Source organism: Pantherophis guttatus, chromosome 1 (assembly GCF_059756535.1).
Source record: "Pantherophis guttatus breed Tessera chromosome 1, ASM5975653v1, whole genome shotgun sequence".
Classification (NCBI taxonomy): domain Eukaryota; kingdom Metazoa; phylum Chordata; class Lepidosauria; order Squamata; family Colubridae; genus Pantherophis; species Pantherophis guttatus.
This window is the reverse complement of record NC_142063.1, coordinates 281,657,685-281,677,342: the sequence shown is the minus strand read 5'-3', so window position 1 is coordinate 281,677,342 and position 19,658 is coordinate 281,657,685. Positions and strand designations below refer to the sequence as shown.

The following is a 19,658-nucleotide window of genomic DNA, read 5'->3' as shown; positions in this document are numbered from 1 at the left end:
TCAAACTGGTTTAAGTAAATTTTTCAGGTTGGGAATGTTGAAGCAGGTGGATTTTGGTTCTTCCAGCGCTTCCTACCATTTTATTATCAGCTTCCTAAGGCTGTGTTTTCCCAGCAGCTGTAGAAACTGAGAAACACGGAAGTGTAGGATCCAACTTCAAATTTTTCGTTTCATAATTGAGTTCCTCCTTAGTTGACAGAAGAGGTAAACCAGCCAATTCTAGGAGGAACAGAGTAGGTGGATATTAGATTGCAATCTAAATTGAATAAAAATATGAGTTTCCCAATTCAAGTCTTGTTAACATTCTTTTCTTGGACTGCCATGTTTAACATGTTCAAAGTCCTCATTGCCTAGAACATAGCCGTGCAATTTGGACATTAATATGGAAATTTGAGGATAGTTGAGATCCTTGGTATGCAGTGGCTCAGTGGCTAAGATGCTGAGCCTGTCAATCAAAAAGTCGGAGTTCAGCAGTTCTAATCCCTAGCACCATGTAACAGAATGAGCTCCTGTTACTTGTCCCAGCTTCTGCCAACCTAGCAGTTCGAAAGCACATAAAAAATGCAAGTAGAAAAATAGGGACCACCTTTGGTGGGAAGGTAACAGCGCTCTGTGCGCCTTCGGTGTTTAGTCATGCCAGCCACATGACCATGGAGACATCTTCAGACAGCGCTAGAGCCAGAAATGACTAGCATGCATGTGCGGGGGAACCTTTACCTTTACCTATGGAAATTTGAGGATAATTGAGATCCTTGGTACAAGAAGACCAGCTGCCATTATTCCCTCCTCTGCTGCTTATCTGGAAAAAAAATTGTGATCGGTGATGTAAATTTTGTATTTCATTATACATTTTTCATTTATCTTTTCCTTAGCCAGTGCTATAAATGCTATCAAGAGTTAAAAGGGTGAGACAGCGTCTTAATGATGACCTAAGGCATTTTTGGAAAACCATCCAGAACTCTTTGGGACCTGAAAGCTAATATCGGGCGGGGGGGAGGTGCCCACATCTCCACTCTCAAGAAGTTACCTTTGTTTGGGTATGCTAGAATTTCCTTAACTGGATGTATTTTTCTTGAATGTCTGATCAGACATTTTGAGGTATCACCCAGATCAAGATATATGATTCATGGTGGTTATCCAACCAACATCGCTATCATTTGTGCAGTTTAATTAAATCTGATAAAACTCAATGTTCTATCATTATAGAGGGACATTTTTCATGACCTTGGTGAGGGAATTCTGGACAATGCTTGGCAAGGTTATAATGCCACTCTTCTGGCTTATGGTCAGACCGGCTCAGGGAAGAGCTACTCAATGATAGGCCATGGTGCAAACAGAGGCATAATTCCAGTCATATGTGAAGAACTGTTTAAAACGATTCAAAATCAAGACACAAACAAACAATATCAGGTATGTTCAAAACCTGAACTATGTATTGCAACATAGCTAACCTATGACCCGTTGACAAAAATATTTACGTATATTGAGATACTGGTTTATTTTTTTTATCATAAATGGACATGATATCCCACCACTGGAAGACCTGAAGGAATTGGTTGGGGACATATTACCACAGGAAAAATCTATAATTGCTAATATTGATGAAAGAAAAGAATAGAATAGAATAGAATAGAATAGAATAGAATAGAATAGAATAGAATAGAATAGAATAGAATAGAATTATTTATTCACCAAGTGTGATTGGACACACAAGGAATTTGTCTTGGTGCATAATCAGACTAAGATATAAACACGTAGTCAGAAATAAGATTTTTGAGGGACAAAAAACAAGGTTATTTATTGTGAAAATTGTATATATAAAAATATTTCGGATCATCCCCATTAATTTCTATTGTATCAATAAGGGTCCATCTCTGACTGTTTTTAAGAAAAAGTGTTTTCCATTTGAAGAGGAAATTATGGGTAATGCTGTACAAGTACTTTTTTTTTGAGGTAGACACATTCATAATAAAAAAATAAAAATCTATGTGATGACAGCCTTTGGATGACGAGAGAGAGAGAGAGGGAGAGAGAGTTAATATTTTAAATCTTAAATTTAAACAGCTACTTTCCAAGCAAGAGGGAACTTGGATAAAATACAACTACAGAATAGAAGCTAGGTGTATACAATAATACAGAACTCTGTAGAATATATACAGTAGCATTTTTCTAACTCTAGTTAAATACTTAATAATATAACTAATAATTAATCTTGTGGTATCTTTTCCATTTTCCCTTTTATAGATTACATTTAGTATGCTGGAAATTTACAATGAACAGGTAATTGTACTCAGATGACATTTAGCCTTTTTTCTTTTTCTTTTTGTGACATATTTTAATAGCTTCCTATGGGAAGTAGCATTGCTAGACGCTAAGAATCTGAATTTTTCTCAGAGGATCTTTATAACAATTCAGAAACAGAATTGATGCTTATACCAAAGTAACTGACCTCACAACTCACCTCAATCCTCAATGGCTAACCTGTCAGTGCAAAAAAATATTCTGAAAATCTAGGCAAATGTGAACCTCCTAATACCCCCTCTTCTACCCAGCTAGACTGTCTTAGCATTGGTCTTAGCCTACACAGGTTAATTCCCTTCAGATTGTACAAAAATAAAAGGAAGGTACTATCAACAACATAGAGTTGAGTAAGTCGTGTGCCAATCCTGAGACAATAGCATAGCTAAGTATCTGGGCAATCTTTAACACAAGAAAGGTTTTATGAGAAATTTCCTTACAAAACCAATGAAGTCCACCCTACAGATTGTGAAAAGGAGTTTATTGGGAAAGAGGAAAAAGGAAACACGAAGGAAAGAAGCTGCCATAAAATTCCACTCTATGCAGCAAGCCTAATTAAAACAGGTCACTTACCAGGTTACTGAATATGAATATGCTAATTTCAACATTTCAACATATGTTCACTTGGAAAAAATATTATTTGGAGATCCCTTTTGGATGGTCTTAAGCAAACTCTTCTTCTGCTCTGTGCATGCATTTGTAGGTTGATAGAATGTGGGGGATTCTCTAAGTGAAAGCCAATTTTATTCGGGAAATTTATACTTTCCTTTGCCCAATCAAGAACAATGCTTGATCTATAATGTACTGGTTTTAGCCAACAAATCAGAAATGGTCTAGGGCATGGGTGTCAAACTCATGTTGTCACGGGGGCGTCACATGACAAATTGCGACTTTTCCCCTTCGCTAAACCGGGCATGGGCATGGCGAGCGTGTGACGCATCCAGCCTGCGGGCCGCAAGTTTGACAGCCCTGGTCTAGGGATTAATACACCATCCTACTGATTCTTGGTGGAATTATCAAGGAGCAGTCTGATTTATAAGTGTACACTGTGAAAGGTTCTCTGGGCAGCTACTGTACACAAATCAAATCAAATAAAAAATATTGAGTATAAGAGAAAACTGTAAACATATTACACTCCAGTCAAGACAGCCTTGAAGAATTCAAGAATCAACATGTTGCAGATGGAGGGTTAAAATACAAAACTTAACATGCCAAATAGGGGCAGTTAGAGAGGGGAGAATTGACTCTCTTCTCCAACTTACTTTCTTCAAGTGTTACTATTTTAGAGTCCCTTATATGTAATTAAAATAATTTTCTTTGATATATGAACCAAATGATCTGAACCATTGCTACCAGTTATTTATTTTGCATGTTTAAAACAACATAAATGTTCAAGGACCCTCACAAAGTGATCCGTATATCTTTAGGCAGTCTTAGAATTCCCAAGGGGTTGGAAAACTCTAGTATATCTGAATCAATCAATTAAAAAGGGTTGGGAATTCCAGTATATCTGAAAGATATACTGGTTGAGAATGCTGACTTGGAGGACTTCCGGGTTGCTGTTTGCCGCTGCCAGACGTTCCTTTGGGATCGTCAGCTTCCATCGCCTGTTAGAGCCGCCTTCACAACGGAATGGCGGCTCGAAAAAACTCCGTTTCCATGAGGAAACGGAGATAGAGCCGGCAGGGGTGGGTAGAACTCTCTGCGGAGTCCCAAAAGTTTTTTTTTTACTTTTGGGACGGAGCGGATGAGATGCCCCGTATCCCCAGCCGCCGCTCCGGGCTTTGGGAGACCTCTGCTGATGCAGAGCCAGGCGTCAAAAGCAAGCCTGCAAATTTAACAGACTACTCAAAGAAAATGTGAGCTGGACCTGTAATATTGAACTGCAAGTATTTTACTGATTTTTTTTTTAAAAAAAAATTACTTAAGAGAGAGGAGGAAAAGAAAGAGGAAAAAAAAAAGAAGCCTTTTAAAATGGCGTTGGCTGGAGGAGAGGCTGAAAGGGAAGTCTTTCCGTTTTCTATTACTACAATGTAGCGGAATAAATACCACTGGCTACATTTGTAGACAAAACTTTGCTCCTGTGTCTTTTTCTCTTTTTTTTTCCCTTGGAGACCTGATATTGTTGTTGATTGGAAAGAAGTCCCTTTTTTTTTTCTTTCTTCCTTTTTTTTTAACAAAGCCTGCCTGGGCGGAAACATGGCACTGAGACTCATAAAGTCAGATAAACAAGAGGGGGGGGGATCCCCCCACCAACAACTTAAAGGAACAAGTCTTAATTCTTCAGTCTCAGAAACCTGACTTTAATATAATAGAATTTTTTATAGAGGAGATTGAAAGAAGGGAGGAGATCGTGAATCAGCAATTTGAAAAATTTAAGCAGGAAATTAAAGAATTGGTGAAATCTAAGTTTGATTTTTTGGAGAAAAAACTCTCAAAAGTGGTTAATGGTTTTACAGGATTTATGAAACAGTTGGACGCAAATACTAATGTACTAGAGTCTAAAATGGAAGAAATTCAAGATAAATTGGACAATAGAATTCAAAAAATTGAAAATGATTTGACAAACACTCAGGATAATAGCTTAGAAGAAAAACCTAAAATGGATGCTGATCAAAAGTATGGTAATGCAGAAAATCTGCAACAGAAGATTGAAAAAGAGATTTTAATGGTACAATATAATTTTACAGAATATGCGATAAGATTAAGAGGTTTGCAGGAAAATAATAGAGATGATTTAAGGAAAATATCTTCTGAATTTCTAGCTGGGATTCTAAAGGTTCAACCTGACGAAGTGTTTTGTAGGATCGACAGAGTTTATCGAATCAACTCCTGGATTGCTAAGCAAAGGCAATGGCCTAGAGATGTGGTGATTTATTTTACAGATAAGGAGATTAGGAATAATATCATTCAAAACTCCTTCAATTCTAATTTGCAATTGTATGGAAGAAAGATTTGGATTTACAAGGAACTTCCACCTAAGATATTGATGGAAAGGAAGAAATTTGGTTTTCTGGTGAATGAGTTAAAAAAGAGAAATATCTCCTACAGGTGGGACGCCCCAGTGGGTATTATATTTAGATACCAAGGAGAAAGATATCAGCTAAATACTGTTGAAAGAGCGGAAGAATTTTATCAAAATAGGTTGAAAATGAACTTAACATCTCCAGGTATAATACAGGATAAGCAGAAGGAGCCGGAAATAAAGGTAAAATATCGAATTACAGAGACTGTACCAGATGAATTGCCTTTGGATTTATTGGATACCCCAGCTGGACTATCTACAAATTTGAGAGAAGAGGCATCTAATCCTAATGTGATGACTTATCAAGGCAAGGATAAACATGGAAACCAATTAGGGGATATACAAGGGATAAAAAAGAAATATGAGATACAAAAGCAAAACCAACAAGACCAATCTACAAAGCAGAATAAAAACCGACCAGATGATACACACTTTATAGAAAGGGAACCAGGATGGAAACCAAACCCACAAAAAGAAAAGAAAAAAAGAAATAGGTGGCATAAAAACAGAAATTTCTAATCAGGCAACAGTGAAGCCAGTGATTTTAAAATATGAACGATTATGTGTAAACACAGAAGAGGCGACGTATTGGTTAATATCATCCTGAGGTTTGTGGCAGATCTCTGCATGGCCGTAATCTGGGGACGTGAAACGAGCCTTAAAATGATGGATTTGAATTATCCATTTTGGAATTTCTTTTTGTGTTGATAAACATATTATATTATCTTGAATCATAAGGCAAGAGAATTATGCTGGGGCATGCAGAAGATCGGGTTGTTACCCACTACGATGATGGGAATTAATAATCCTGATGAAACCCACAATTATTACTATATGGAATATAATTATAATGTCACTCGGGTGGTTGTTTTTACTTTTATACATATAAGAAGATATTTACTACTGATGGGGGCAGATATGATTGAAGATCCTGAATAAACTGTTGCACCAGTAAGCTATGTTACCCGATTATGGATGTTGGTTCTACCAATCCAGTGGAAAGACCTCAAAGAAGATACTATATGGATTATAAATTTAAAGTCATTGTCTTTTCTTTTTTTTTATTTAGATATAATGGAAAATATAGACATATATTTTTAAGAAGTGTGGGCAGTGAATCAAAGATGTTAAGAAATGTTGTGTATGGCAATTTTGCATGATAGTGGGTGAATAAGCTATTTAGTAGATTGATTAGTCTAAGAAAAGGGATTTTTAAGTGTTATATTTAGGGGAGTGGAGGAAATGGATAGAGTGGAATAAATGTTAAACTAGATTTTATGGGGAAGGCCGCTTTGGAATGTTATAGTAATATATATAGAAGATTAAATGTTAAAGTAGGACTTATCGTATAGTTTTAAAGTGGAGAAGTTATTTTATAATGTCATAGTATAATGTCTTTTTTTTTTCCTTTCTTTTCTCTTTTTTGATATGTATGGATAAAGGGGGATGTTATAATATTAATAATATTTTTAGTAAGTAAAGGTCAATATCTAGAGGAGGGAGTAAGTAATCTGTTATGAATTAGGTTTTTTTTTTGTTATGAAGAAGTCACAGGGGGGGATGGGTGGGGAGGGGGGGTTAGGGAGGGGGAGGGAGAGGGGGGAAAAAAGGGGGAAAAATTTGTATTTGAAAACTTTTTCAATAAAAAAGAGAATGCTGACTTGAATATAGCTGCACAGTCATGTGCACCCAACAGAAGGAAATATATGGGCCTTATAACCATTGAAAATGTTAAGACATCTTTTACATTTCTCTGTAATTCTATTTAATCAACCCTGTTCTCTTACAAATACATCTTTACATTTTAAGAATTCCCTTCTCCACTGAAATGGCAGCCTATTTTTTTCCTGTTTTAAAATAAACTTTATCTGCCCTTCCAGGTAATAGATTTGCTGTCTAAAACTAAAAAATATGGTGGACTTAAAGTTAGAGAAGACCAGCAGCAAGGCTTCTATGTGGATGGTTTGAAACTGGTGCCTTGTGACAGTTATGCTCAAATTGAGAGGCTCATGGAGCAAGGCACCAAAATAAGGACCACAGCTTCAACCAGCATGAATACCACCAGCAGCAGGTCTCATATGGTCATCACCATTCATTTTAAACAGGTACAGGAAAGCCACAGTTGCAGACAATAGCCAAATATGGCATGCATACGCAACAAATTAGGCTCTTACTAGGCTCTTACCGTGGAGTTTCTGATTCCAGATAATTACAGCTATTTTGAGAAAACATTTGCCTGTTCTGAAAGTCGGTGGAAAATGTATGTATTTTCATACCGTTTTCTTAACCCATGGAAATTTGACCTGTAGTATGGATTTGTGTAAGTCTTATGTTAAATTTGAAAGTGGTGTCTGAGTGGTGAGTTGAGCCACATAAGCTGACTTCTAAACCCTGAATCCAAATTAATGACATACTATTACTATGTTCACATAATAGTGGCTGGTTTCCCACAACATGTTGACCATCATTATTTGTTGTATGTATGAACTTATTTTTGTTTTATGTTTAATCTTTGATAATATCAGCCTGTTGTATATTTTGATAGATATACTGAATACAGCAACGTCTCTTACATCAGAGGTCGACCCCGAGGCCCCTCATATGTGGGGTGCCACAAGGGTCGGTCCTCTCGCCCCTATTGTTCAACATTTATGTAAAGCCGCTGGGCGAGATCATCCGTGGTTTTGGGGTGAAGTACCATCAGTACGCTGATGACACCCAGCTGTACATCTCCACCCCGGACCACCCCAACAATGCCCTTGAAGTGATGTCCCGGTGTCTGGAGGCCGTGCGGATCTGGATGGGGAGGAACAGGCTCAGGCTCAACCCATCCAAGACCAAGTGGCTGTGGTTTCCAATGTCCCGATATAGTCAGTTGATGCCATCACTGACTATTGGGGGTGAATCACTGGCCCCCACGGAGAGGGCTCGCAACTTGGGTGTCCTCCTGGATCACGGCTGTCTTTAGAAGAGCACTTGACGGCTGTGACCGGGAGGATTTTTCATCAGGTTCGTCTGATTCGCCAGTTGCGTCCCTTTCTGGATCGGGACTCCCTACACACAGTCACTCATGCCCTCGTCACTTCCCGCCTGGACTACTGTAATGCTCTCTACATGGGGCTCCCCTTGAGGAGCACCTGGAGGCTCCAACTGGCGCAGAGTGCAGCCGTGCAGGTGGTTATGGGAGCAACGTGGCGCTCCCATGTAACACCTCTCCTGCGCGAGCTGCACTGGCTCCCGGTGGTCTTCCGGGTGCGCTTCAAGGTTCTGGTCACCACCTTTAGAGCGCTCCATGGCTTAGGACCTGGTTATTTATGGAACCGCCTACTACCACAAACAGCCTCCCACCAGCCGGTACACTCTCATAGAGAGGGGCTCCTCCAGGTGTCGTCAGCCGACTGGCGGCCCCCAGTGGGAGGGCCTTCTCTGTGGGGGCACCCACTATCTGGAACGAGCTCCCCCAAGAGATATGGAGGATCCCGGATCTGCGCACTTTCCGCTGTGCTCTTAAGACTCTCCTATTCCAGCAAGCCGGCCTGGCCTAATTTTCTCCCCTGTTTTAAAATTCTTTTAAATAGAAATTTTAATCTGTTTTAAATTATTGGGATTTTTAATTGTTTCGGGCTAAATTATTTAATCTGGTTTTAATTATGTTTCTAACTTTTGTATCTATGTATTTTATTTTGTGCCTGTTCACGACCCTGAGTCCTTCGGGAGTAGGGCGGTATATAAATTTAATAAAAAAAAGAAAACAAAAAAAAAATATCAATAAGGGAATGAGAACTTAAAGGCATTTCTGAAATACCTGTTCAACTCTGCCCACTTCCTGTCTCAATATTATTTCCTGCAGATTTTTCTGAAAGATGAAATCACAAAACAGTCCATTATAAATCTAGTGGACTTGGCAGGGAGTGAAAGGCAAAGGTCCTCCGGATCAGAAGGCGACAGACTAAAAGAAGGAACACGTGTAAATCTGAGTTTAACCACTTTGGGAAATGTGATCAGGTACAGAACAACTTAAGGGTTGCAATTATTGGATTCCCCTGCTGCATTTTTGTTGTCCATCCAGAATCACCTTCTGGTGGGAAAAGCAACCAACACTCACTGTCAGCCTGTGGTAGCCTAGGCTCAGTTTACAGCTGGCACAGCCTTAGCCATCACCGATCAAGCTATGGGTCTAGTGTTCTTCTGAAAAAACTTCCTTAAACATGTGTTTTGTCTTGTATTCTTTTTTAATACATGGCATAGAGGGACAGGCTGCAGCAGCCAACGGGGGTTGGGCATATCCCAGTCCCTGATCATGTCTCCCCAATTTTGTCCACAAGGCATTGCACATCATTCAAACAAAGTTGTGTTGGGAGAAGAGGAAACATGTCACTTTAAAATTGAATAAATATGCATTTAAGTTACATCCACGGTGGGCCAGAGAGGTCTTAAAAGTGATATCAGTTTATCTCCTTTAAAAATGGTTAATATTTCCTGTGATTAACAGATGTGAGGATGAACCCCATGTCTTGAACATTACAATACAGAAGTATAATTTTATCTCTCAATTGATAATATAATAATATTAATATACTATTATTTTTTGTTGCCTAGCCTCTTTGGAGGGCCAGGGGTGGAGGGAGTCAAGACATTGTCCTCTCCCATCTGTAATCCTTCTATTGATGCTTCTTTTTCTATTTATTGAAAAAAAATATCTAAAGTAGGGGTGTCCAACCTTGGCAACTTGGAGAGTTCAACTCCCAGAATTCCATGCTGCCTGGGGAATTCTGGGAGTTGAAGTCCACAAGACTTTAAATTGCCAAGATTGGACATCCTTGCTCTAAAGAGTACAATAAAATCTACTAAATCTACTATTAAAATCTAGTAAATCTACTACTACTAAAATCAGAGTACAATATTTTTCAATCAGATAATGCCTGTCTACTCATATGACCAGTGAATGTCATTGAGTACTGTACAAAAACACTTGGTCTGGCTTTATGTCCCCTTAATCTTCAATTGCATTTTTTTTACAAAAAAATCTGATTGCCTTTTCCCATCTTCCATCCTCCTTTTAGTGCTCTGTCTGAAGCTGCCATGGGAAAGAAAGTGTTGCATGTCCCATACAGAGATTCAGTTCTTACCAAACTTTTGCAATCTGCATTGGGAGGAAACAGTAGAACTATAATGGTAATATGTTATTCCACATACCCTGTCCTGTGGAGGTGGAAAATTGTGTGTATGGAGTGGAGGACATTTACATTCTTCCTATCTCAAACCATGTTTGTTTCCTGCTGATTCCATTAAGGCATCCACATGGTTTTCTTTAGCGACAGTGCAGAAATGCCTAGCATTGCTGCCTTTGTTTTACTTCCCAGCCATGCTATTTCCTACTGGTACTAGCCAGGATTGGCTATCATGAGTTTTTCAAACTCATCTGTTTATATACATTATCTGCTTACTAAAGTAGCTCATTAAAACATAATATCAGACATAAAGGGGGGGAGAAATTGCTTCCTTCTATCAACTAAGGTTGTAAAGTCCTACTGAAATAATCCTGAACGTTTCCCTCTCAGTAAAGTATTGTTTATTTGTATACCACCTTTATTATTTTTACAAATTACTCAGGGCAATGAATATATCCACTACACCTTCCTCCTATTTTCCTCCACAACATACATGATATATTATAACAAGCTCCTTGTACGCTTCCATGTGTTTATAATTGATTAGATCAGATATCCACAGCCCAAAGATCATACAAGGCAGAACCAAGTCAAAACTTATATTAATATTTAGGGATTATTGATTAAAAGTAATTGCCTGTAAAGTAAGGCACACTTGTAAAATTAATTCCCACACCGGTAAATGAAAACCCAAAGCATTATCTAATACCCAAGTTTACAAATGCAAGAACAAAGGAAGCTGCTTGTGCTCCAAAAGCATCATGGTAGGTAGAAGATAGTGGTTATCACACAAGAATGAATATACACAATAGTCTCACACAAGAAGGAATATACAGCTGCAAGGCATTCTATTTGGACTTCCTCTTCTACCATTCTTTTATGCTTTTCTCAGAAGTACTAGTAGCAATATAAGCATATGCACCTGGAAACAAAACCAAAGCTAAAACTTTTAACAGAACAAAATGCCAAAACTCCTGGAGGAGTCAACAAGAAACTCCAGTCAATCCTACCTTATTTAACTTTTCAGCAGCTTCTTGGGGCTTTCTTGGGCGACTGATTGCCAATCATCAAAACGTATAAACAAATGCCCACTTACTCTGTAGTAACTCCCACTGAATCCAGGCCTCTGATGCTTGCATACTGAAAGTAGGCATCAGCTACTGCAGTGGTAGGCAAACTTGGCTCTTTCACACCTGTGGACTTCAACTCCCAGAATTCCTAAGACAGCGGTCTTAGGAATTCTGGGAGTTGAAGTCCACAGGGTGTGAAAGAGCCAAGTTTGCCTATCACTGGGCTATTGCTAAACTGGTTATTGCTCTGTTTAAACCAGTTTACTCTTTCTAAGCTGTCGCGTAGACACAATTCTTGAAATATAGAACTGGTAAACAGGTCAGGAGAGAACTTTGCTTTGGGCTACAAATACAGTGAAGTACTGTTCCAATGAAATGCATGGCTGTTTACTTTAGAGAACTCCCATTAGTTCAGTGATTCTTACTCCCAGATAGTTATGAGAAAACCAGTCAGCATGCTGGCCTCTGTCTCTTCTCCTTCCTCTCCAGGTGTTGAGAATGAATCTCTCTAGCCAGGGAGATTTCCCACCACCTGCAGCTCCTAATTGTGTGTGTGTATACTCATTTAAGTGGAAGAGGTGTACTCTGGTTAGAAGATATACTCTGGTGTACTCTGTGGTTAGAAGAGGTTGTCTATTAGCTTACAGTGCAGGGCTCTTTTTGGAGTTCCTCCCCACCACCTCAGTTTTAGCAACTTTGCATTAACATTGCGCATATTTGTTTGCTTTCAAATCATATGAGCTACTTAAATTAATTTCTATCCCATATCACAGGTGTGCAGTAATTTCAAAGGGAAGGGAATTTTCTTTTAGGTGAATTGGTGTGCTTCCCATCAGCACCTAAGTAAAACATACACTGTTTTGTTCTTCATAACAACTTTCTGGTTTAATGTTTCTAATGCTAAAATAATGTGCTCTTTGAGATGCTGGGCTCAGGTTCAAGTCAGCACTCAGTCACGGAATTCACTGGATGATTTGGGCCCATCAGTGGTCCAAAGTTTCTTTACAGGATTGTTGTCATTGAGATAAAGTTAAGGTTTGTTGTCAGGATTGTTGTCATTGAGATAAAGTTAAGCCTTTGTAAGCTCTCAAAGAGTATATGGGCTTTAAAGGCAAAAAAAAAAAAAAACCCAATAGTTTAAAAGGAGCCCTCAAGAAAGTTGGAAAAAGCAAAGAATAAAAGTGTGTTAGCATTGTCCAAGACTCAGTCTTTGGTGACAATATGAAAAAAAAAAATCATTTCATCTAGCATCCATAGCAATTGGAGGTCACTCAAGTCAGTGGTGGAATTCAATTTTTTTTACTACCGGTTCTATGGGCGTGGCTTGGTGGGCGTGGCAGGGGAAGGATACTGCAAAATCTCCAGTCCCTCCCCACTCTGGGGCTAGCCAGAGGTGGTATTTGCCAGTTCTCTGAACTACTCACAATTTCTGCTACCGGTTCTCCAGAACCTGTCAGTACCTGCTGAATAGTACCCCTGACTCAAGTCATCTCTTTGATCCCATCTATCCTCCTAATCCTTGACGTTCCCTCCTATGTCCTTGTCCTTGCCAAGCATTTTGTTCCTATTCAGTCATCCACTCAAATACAGGTAGTGTGAAATACAGTTTGTCCTTGACTTGTGACCTCAACTGAGCCCAAAATTTCTGTTGCTGAGACAGTTGGTAAGTGAGTTTTGCCATATTTTATGACCTTTATGACCTTTCTTGCCACAGTTGTTACTGCAGTTGTTGAGTTAGCAACATGGTTTTTAAGTGAATTTGGCTTCCCCATTGATTTTGCTTATCGGAAGGTCGCAAAAGGTGATCACATGACCCCAGGACACTGCAATTGTCATAAATGTGAGTCAGTTGCTGAGCATCTGAATTTTGAGCACATGGTGATGCTGCAAAGCTTGTAAGTGCGAAAAATAGCCATAAGTCACTTTTTCAGGGCATTGTAACTTTGAATAGTCACTAAACAAATGGTTGTGAGTCGAGGACTATCTGTATGCAAGTTTCTGATCAAGGGAGCAATCGTAATTTATTTCATCTAAGACTAATTGTTTAATTCTTCATAGATTTTTATCTACTCTTGTGGCTGGGGAATTCTGAGTGTTAAAATCCACAAGTCTTAAAGTTGCCACAGTTGGACTTGCCTGAACTAGAGTATGCATACAGTTGTGGCAGGATATGAATGACATGAGATAGAGAGAGAGAGAGAGAGAGAGAGAGAGACAGACAGACAGACAAACAGACAGACAGACAGACAGAGACAGACAGAGACAGAGACAGAGACAGAGACAGAGACAGAGACGGATGATGGATGATGGATGATGGATGATGGATGATAAATGATATGTAGATTAAATTAGATTTGGAGCTGGAAAAATCTGAATACTCACTAGAAAGCTGCAAAGGATTCAAAAAAATAAAAAACCCCATCAACTGGGTTTTTGCAGTTCCAAGGTTGAATTAGGGGTTAGGATTTGACCATAAAAAGTGCTAAAATCACAAAATATTAAGGGCTTAGAACAGCAATTTCCAACCTTTGCAGCTTGGCAGCCTGGCTGTGGGGGGAGAGGGGAACTGGGCAGCATAGCCCTTGCACAAGTGGTGGGCATATGTGCACAGCTCGACTTGCACGAGCGACGGGTGTGAGTTCCCCCAGGGCCACCGCTCACGCAAATTGAGCTGCGTGTGCGCCCGCTCCAACTGTCCACTCACATGGCCCAATTCCAAATAGGCCGTGGTCGGGGGGGGGGGTTGGGGACCCCTGCTTAGAAAGTTTGCTTGCCTTTTTTATTTACATTAAAATGTTGCACTATCAAAGATTTTGACTTCTGTTTCCACAGTGGACCAATATTTCAATCTGTGTCTTTTCCACAAATAATGTTTGGGTAGCATTTCTCCAGGGGTAGCCATGACACTGCCAGTTAGCAATTTCTATTCTGTGCGTAACATTCATAGCAATAACAAATAAAATATGTTCCATGAAAATGTATTCACATTTAATTTGTTTATATATTTCTAGATTGCAGCAATTAGTCCAGCAGACATATGCTATGATGAGACATTGTCAACTTTGCGGTACGCTGAAAGGTAGATTGATTTCACATCCTGTAAAATGAATGGGTAGATTAGAATCCAATTTAAGACAAGGAATTAACTATTGATAAACTGTTATTTGACAGCTGGTAAGGTAGAAACTGGAAGACCATGAGTTCAAGTCTCGCCTTAGGCACAAAGTCACACTCTCCCAGCCCTAGAAAGAAGACAATGGCAAATCATTTCTGAAAAACCTTGCCAAGAAAACTGCAGGGACTTGTCAGGGTGGTCTCTGAGAATTGGACATGATTGAATAGAAGAAAAAAAACCTGTTATTTATGCCACATGCAATTATGCAGAGTATCTGGTATATTGTTATCACTCATAAGATTTACTTCTGAGTTAGGAAATATCCATTTTTAATTGACTGTATTTTTCACACGATAAGACATACTTTCCCCCCCAAAAAAGTGGGTGGAAATGTCTGTGCATCCTATAAAGCAAATATTGCTTTATATTTGGGGGCGGGTGTTGGTACAGTGTCACCGCCGCCTGTCACCTCTGCCACCTGTCACCTCTGCCGCCATTTGCTGCCACCAGGGAATGCTGGAGCCTTCACGGTTGAGCAGCTGATTGGTGGTCGGATCAGCCTCCCAGAATACCACCAATAGCTGTTCTAGGCAGTAGGGATCGCCACCACCACCGTTCATTGATTCCACTAATTGCCGCCAATTGCCGCCGTCCTTTGTCGCCAATCACTGCCACTGAATGGCAGCAGCGGCATTCGGCATCTGCGAATGGCGTTGATTCCCACCGCCTCGAACAGCTGATTGACGGTATTCCAGGAGGCTGATCCAACTGCCAATCAGCTGCTCGGCAGCAAAGACTCCAGCATTCCCCAGCGGCGGCAGCAGCTCAGCTCAGTTGACTGGTGGTGGGTGCAATGGAGCAGAGCCCTGATGAGACACATGCTGGAGCTGTGATAACATGCTGAAACTGACCAGGCTGTTTGCTGTTTCCTGCAAGGACACTAGCCAGATGTATACTGGATATATGCTGGGAGACAGAGGCAGTTTTTTTTTTCCTTGTTTTTTCCTCTAAAGCTAATGTGCATCTTATAGTCCGGAGTGTTTTATAGTCTGAAAAATACGATACTTTATTACACCAGATCAGGCTAAGTCTAATAAAAAATTTGGGAAATAAATAATAACACAAAATATATGATTGCCAAATTAAAGATGTAAAAAAGAAAAAAAATAAGCATGGACAAAACAGACTGATATATTTTCTCAGGAATCTGAAGATTTGGACATACCTGTTCATCGTAACTGTGAAAAATGCCTCCAATATTTTAATTTTGAAAACTTTGTAGATTTTTCTGATGTCTTCCCCCTTCATACATGCAACTTCAACCTTCCCCAACCTTTCAAAATGTTTGAAAGATCTTTTGGACTAGAATTGTTGGTGATGCCTGGTCTGCAAAAAATCTAGTAATTTTGGTTCCTCTTTGTTGGCATGTAGCAGTTATCCAAATTTTTGTAGATCAGATCTGAAAGCCCAGTATCAATATTTACTTGGATTCTTTACTTCTTCAATTCAGTACAGTAATTTGTATTTTTTTTTCTGTTTCATTTCACCTAAAAGAACGAAAAAAATAAAAAACCAAGCCGTGATAAATTCAGGAACAACAGCAAAACTGATACATGATCTCAAGATGGAAAATTGTAATTTGTTGTACAGATTGTCCAGCCTTTGGAATTCTGGCAAAACAGTAGTAGATGAAACAAGTATGTATTTTGCAGCAAAAATACCATAATTACTGGATTCTAGACCCTTTCCTGTGTTTTCTGTTGTCTGGAAGATTTCACACAATGGAGATGGCCTAGATTCAGGGGTGAAATCTAAAAATTTTTGCTACCAGTTCTGTGGGCGTGGCTTAATTAATTAGGCGTGGCTTGGTGGTAAGGTGACTAGGAGGGCGTGGCTTGGTGGCAAGGTGGGCGTGGCCAAGTCAATGTCATTTCTTTGCCCTTTTTTAACCTACAAAACACAACACAACACAACTGGCTCACCCACAATATAAAAGCAGCTGTGCTAGACCCAAAATGGCCCCTGGAACAAGCAGGAACTTCACACAGCCACAAAAAGCCCAAAAAACCAACTTTCACACTTCACACACACACACAACACAACACAACTGGCTCACCCACAATGTAAAAGCAGCTGTGCTAGACCCAAAATGGCCCCTGCAACAAGCAGGAACCTCACACAGCCACAAAAAGCCCAAAAAACCAACTTTCACACTTTACACACACACAACACAACACAACTGGCTCACCCACAATGTAAAAGCAGCTGTGCTAGACCCAAAATGGCCCCTGCAACAAGCAGGAACTTCACACAGCCACAAAAAGCCAAAAAAACCAACTTTCACACTTTACACACACACAACACAACACAACACAACACAACTGGCTCACCCACAATGTAAAAGCAACTGTGCTAGACCCAAAATGGTCCCTGCAACAAGCAGGAACTTCACACAGCCACAAAAAGCCCAAAAAACCAACTTTCACACTTTACACACACACAACACAACACAACACAACACAACTGGCTCACCCACAATGTAAAAGCAGCTGTGCTAGACCCAAAATGGCCCCTGCAACAAGCAGGAACTTCACACAGCCACAAAAAGCCCAAAAAACCAAGTTTCACACTTTACACACACAAAATTCCACATACAGCTTTGTGAGATTTTGTGTGTTTGTGTAGTTAGAGTGAAACACTACAGAAACACATAAAATCTCAGAAAGCTGCACAAATATTATTTTATTTTAATTTATTTTTATTTTTATATAAAAGCAACTAAATTTAAAACTTCCTAAACTTTAAATGGCTAGGTCTAAAAAAAGAACAACTAAAAAAAACCCCACTTAAGTATTTTTTTAAAGCTCCCAAAGGGGAAAAAAACTTACCCAATAGAACAGGGGTCTCTAACCTTGGCAACTTTAAGACTTGTGGACTTCAACTCCCAGAATTCCTCAGTCAGCAAAGCAGGCAGAAAGAGCTGCTCACCAATGAGCTTGATTGCAGGCAGGGAGATTCAGTTGCTTGCTGATGCAATCAATTGCAAAGGATTGCAGGGAGCAAGCGAAGCAAGGCAGGCGTTGCGACCAGCAGCTAAGGTAAACAAGCTGGAGGCAGGAGGGGGGGCGGAGGGATTTTTGCTACCAGTTCTCCGAACTGCCTGCTGCCATCGCTACCTACTCTCCCGAGCCGGTCCGAACCGGGAGCATTTCACCCCTGCCTAGATTCAATACTGCCTGGTGCAGACATAAAAGTATTTTTGCTTAATCATGAGTAACCTTTCTTTGTTTTTTTAACTTAGCCTACACACATCACTAAGAGTTCTCTGAAGCAGCTTATTAGAGAGACAATTAGCATGGGAAAGATAGTCTAAGCCTTAGTCACATACAAGTACTAGACCCCTGAATTGCTCAGATGTCAGTGATGACCAGGAATATCTTTCCTGAATGGGAATTAGGCCAAAAGCATCCATTTCCAGAAGAAGTAAATTTGATTGGTTGGACACATACAGCACATTCCAAATGTACACATTTTATATCTACACATTCTATAATAATCCAAATACTGATCAGATCCACATCTTCTGGAGACGAACTCCCAGCCTCTTCCTCAGCAGAGACATTCCTGGTCATTACTGATTTCTGAGCAAAGGTGGGTGGCACATGAATTAACAACCGGTTTGCCCTAGCACCGAAAATGTGAGCACGCCCACGGCCTTCTGAACATGTGCTTTACTCACACACGCTCTTGCAAGCATGCACACGGCTTAAAAACCGCAGCTAAATAGGACGGCATAGCACCGGGGCCCATCCGCAGGTCACAACTACCAGTTTGTCAGAACCGGCTGAATCCCACCCCTGCCTCTGAGCAATTCAGGGTAAATTCTTGCATGTGATCGGGGCTTGGATTATATTTCCCATCCTAAACCCTTCTTTAATAAACTACTTCAGAGGACTCTTTGTGAGTTAATAGCATGTGTGTAGGACACACAAAAATTGCTCTGTGTAGCTCCTTTTTGAAGAGCATTCAGAACGATAATACCGTAGAAATAGCTGTTGTGGCTTCAGTTGGTTTCCTAAATATAATCCATGTCTAATGTCCTTCAATTCAAAGCTCTAAATGGTTTAGCACTAGGATACACAACTTATTTCAGGCCAAGTGCCTTACTTCACTAAAAAATTGGGGGTGAGTAGGGTTAATACCATAGCTCAATTAGACTAGATTTTGTTTACATGTGCATTTAATGAAAATAGAATGAATATGATATACTATAATATTGTATAGCTCTGTACTATAATATTGATAGCTCTGCCTTAAAAATTAAACTTGGGAACAATCTTTAGAGATCTCTAAGATTGACACCCCTTACTTTGGAGATCATATATACTGTGTTTCCCCAAAAATAAGACCCTGTTTTATATTTTTTTGAACCTTAAAATAAGCGCTTGGCCTTATTGCCATGTGCTCAAAAGCCTTATTATCAGGGGATGTCTTATTTTGGGGCAAAACAGGGTAGGCCTGGGAACTTGGGTGATATTCTTTCAGAGTAGGAAAATGTAGGAAAAGCTTCTTTCTCTTGCAGTCTTAAATTAATTTTTGGAGGCACCTTTATATGTCCCAAAAAATTTTTCAGGGACACATGGTTATAATTCCTGCCTGGAAAGATTGTTTCAGTATTCAAATATGTTAATTGCTGAATCAGAAATTTCTGTGCATTTCAGATCTGAAGTGTTACAATAGCTTCAGCGACACCTAATGGAATTAGTTAGCTGAGAGAGGATGTTAATTAAATTATTTTGTTTTCTTTTTCTATCCTAATTTGGTTTCCTTGTCTTTTGCAGAAGAGCTTCGTTCCCTGCTGGCGGAAAATGAATTACGGATTCAAGCTATTCAAGCAACTTGGGAATATCATCTAGAAGAAGCCCGGAAAGAATGGGAACAGCAATATGCAGCAATCACTCAGGTCATGGCTTGTGAAG

The 19,658-nt window shown here is 39.7% G+C and overlaps 1 protein-coding gene across 1 annotated transcript in view; it reads left to right on the top strand.

Annotated features, from left to right (window-relative positions):
• LOC117671920 (kinesin-like protein KIF28) overlaps nucleotides 1-19,658 on the top strand; it is a 38,415-nt gene that overhangs the window by 488 nt on the left and 18,269 nt on the right. Inside the window, exons 2-9 of the mRNA XM_087883015.1 lie at nucleotides 1,207-1,410; nucleotides 2,245-2,280; nucleotides 7,204-7,428; nucleotides 9,174-9,328; nucleotides 10,387-10,498; nucleotides 14,576-14,643; nucleotides 16,234-16,376; nucleotides 19,521-19,642. Coding sequence (XP_087739141.1) covers nucleotides 1,207-1,410; nucleotides 2,245-2,280; nucleotides 7,204-7,428; nucleotides 9,174-9,328; nucleotides 10,387-10,498; nucleotides 14,576-14,643; nucleotides 16,234-16,376; nucleotides 19,521-19,642 — 1,065 coding nt within the window. The remainder of the gene's footprint in view (nucleotides 1-1,206; nucleotides 1,411-2,244; nucleotides 2,281-7,203; nucleotides 7,429-9,173; nucleotides 9,329-10,386; nucleotides 10,499-14,575; nucleotides 14,644-16,233; nucleotides 16,377-19,520; nucleotides 19,643-19,658) is intronic.